The 2,739-nt window shown below is 41.3% G+C and overlaps 1 protein-coding gene across 1 annotated transcript in view; it reads left to right on the top strand.

The window, feature by feature from the left end:
- NDFIP1 (Nedd4 family interacting protein 1) overlaps nt 1-2,739 on the top strand; it is a 61,220-nt gene that overhangs the window by 19,509 nt on the left and 38,972 nt on the right. The window contains exon 2 of the mRNA XM_012645782.1: nt 233-370. Within this exon, the coding sequence (XP_012501236.1) occupies nt 233-370 (138 nt within the window). The remainder of the gene's footprint in view (nt 1-232; nt 371-2,739) is intronic.

Below are 2,739 nucleotides of genomic sequence, written 5' to 3'. Positions count from 1 at the left end.
GGTTCAAGAGCAGTTGGAAGGGAGGGTACAAAGTGAGTCTGAATTTTAAATAATTGAGAAGTGGATAAATTTAAAAATCTCCCCCAGTCTCTTACATTCATCTATAAATATCTTCTGATTCACTCATAAGGTATGTACTCTTGGGAATGGCTGGGTTTTGTTTGCCAGAGTTAGTGAAAATCTTTTTATTTTTTGAATTCAGCTAATAATCAGATAATTGTGGCTTTTTTATTCTGCAGCATATTTTGACTACAAGGATGAGTCTGGGTTTCCAAAGCCCCCATCCTACAATGTGGCTACAACACTGCCCAGTTATGATGAAGCTGAGCGAACCAAGGCTGAAGCTACTATTCCTTTGGTTCCTGGAAGAGTAAGTACAATTTGCCATGTTACTTGATGGCTGCTTTATGGCACTTAAGTTAAAGTACATTTTCTTTTGGAACAATAAGCTCATCTCTTCCCGAAAATGATGAGGTAAAGTGGAGTAAATGAGCAGAGAATCACTAGTCAAGCCAGCTCATTTTTCCTGCATCTCTCCTACTACCACCACTTTCTCAAGTCTCCTGGAATGGCTGAAACATTTTGAAACAGGAGCTGATTTAGGACATACACTGACTTTGCCTTGGTATGAAACTCATAAAAGGGACCTTACCACAGACGAACTCTGTGCCTCCATCAGTCTAGATCATGTCGTTTATGGGAGCATAGTCAGTTCAGATTCCATCTAGCCTGATGTTGATTCTTGGGGGTGGGGTGTGAATAAGCCAGTGGAGATTAATTTTTTTTTCTAGTTTCTATAGTTATCTGCCAAAGCCAGTGGAGATTATTGGGCATCCTTGGTTTTTGATGTCAGATCTATAAATGCTAAATGTGGTTTTGTAAATATTCATCCACGTTTGGGTTGATGCAGGTAGGGCCTTGGGCCAGATATTGGGTGAATGGAAGCAGGATAAGACCCCACGAATGTGGGGACCATTAGGGCTCTAAGCTCCAGTCCTGCAAGAAACTGGAGTGAATGATACGTGATAAGAATAAGAAGAGAAGCCCAGGCCGGGTGAGGTGGCTCACACCAGTAATCCTATTAATAGCACTCTGGGAGGCTGAGGTGGGAGGATCACTTGTGCTCAGGAGTTTGAGACCAGCCTGAGCAAGAGTGAAAGCCCACCTCTACTAAAGAGAAAAAAATTAGCTGGGGGTGGTGGCATGTACCTGTAGTACCAGCTACTTGGGAAACTGAGGCAGGAGGATGGCTTGAGCCCAGGAATTTGAGGGTGTAGTGAGCTAGGGTGCTGCCACTGCACTCTTGCCAGGGTGTCAGAGTAAGACTCTCAAAAAAAGAAAAAAGAAGCCCCATCTGGACAGTGCAATGGCATAGGTCCCAGAGGTTCCCCCTGGCCTGGCTTAAGGGCAGTAAGACCACACCTGCTATGAGGAGCGAAGCTCCTAAAACCACTCCTTGACAGAAATAGTTTATGAGCTCAGTCGAGGTTAATCCTACATTGGTGATATGCATTCAGTTCTTGTAGGTGCCAGGAAGAGACTAAAGAACCCTCATGGAGCTTACTGTCTGAGGCTAAAACAGTCGTAACTGTCATATATTACAAGCAAATGATATATGTGGTCCTGTGCTCGATGCTTTTATATGTTTTATATATTGTTTCCAGTCCTCACAATAACTTCACAAGGGAGAGATTATATTATGTCCATTTTACAGATGCAAAAATTGAGGCCCTGAGAGATTAAGTAATTTTAATTTGCCCAGTCATATGGCTGGTAAGTAGCAGAAGTAAGGTCAAACCCAAATATTCCTTTAGTTTTTACTGTATTCTGCAGACCTGTTGGAATATATGGTAAATAGACCAATATGGAAATTAGCTCTGATTAATCACAGAACTTTTCAGAATACTTTTATTTGTTAAGCGTATGTATTTAGGAACCTTTTAAAGGGCTCTAATATTCAGCAGACGTGTACAGAGCACTGTTTTAATACAAGGTGGATAGGTAAGAAGTTTTGCATAATGCCCCTTTCTCTAGTTCTCACTCCCCAGGGGAACCACTGTTAACAGTTTGGTAGGATCACAGCCCCTTGCTGTGTAGGACAAGTTTTGATTGTCCCTAAAATGTTTTCTTTTCATTTGAGGAGTCTTCGTTGAAGTCTATCACTTTTACATTTTTTAGTGTATATTCCTTTATTTCTTAATATCTCGACACATAACCTACATCAGTTGAAAAGAAGGGCCACATACGTTATTGTTGGTCAAGATCCTGTTCCTTCTAGACCTGCAATATTATGTTTTCAAGTTAGGATGCGAGAGATCCTCCCTGCCGATAAGGTTAGACATGGGATAGTTTCAGACCCGTATACCAATACAAAGAAACGCGTGGAGTCGAGTGGTGGGCAGCTCTGTAGATTCTTCATGTATGATCATGCTGTCCTTTTCCCCCGTGTCAGTCTCATAAAGCACTTCAGCTGGTCGATTTTATCTCCTTAATAGGCCATGGATTACTAATATTCTAAACCCTAAAACAGGCCCTGGATTACTGATAATCTAGACTTTAAGACAACTGTGTAAGTAAATTTTATCTTTTTTCTTTTCTTGATGTATATTTTTAAAAAGGAATAGTAAACAGTTCTTTGTGAACTTTTTAAATTTTTGAAGTGTATTGTTAAAGAATTTGAGTTACAGGCCGGGCGCGGTGGCTCACGCCTGTAATCCTAGCACTCTGGGAGGCCGAGGC

The sequence above is a fragment of the Propithecus coquereli genome, unplaced genomic scaffold (assembly GCF_000956105.1).
Source record: "Propithecus coquereli isolate 6110/MARCELLA unplaced genomic scaffold, Pcoq_1.0 Scaffold236, whole genome shotgun sequence".
NCBI lineage: Eukaryota > Metazoa > Chordata > Mammalia > Primates > Indriidae > Propithecus > Propithecus coquereli.
Note: the sequence above shows the minus strand (reverse complement) of the source record. Positions and strands in the feature narration are given on the sequence as shown.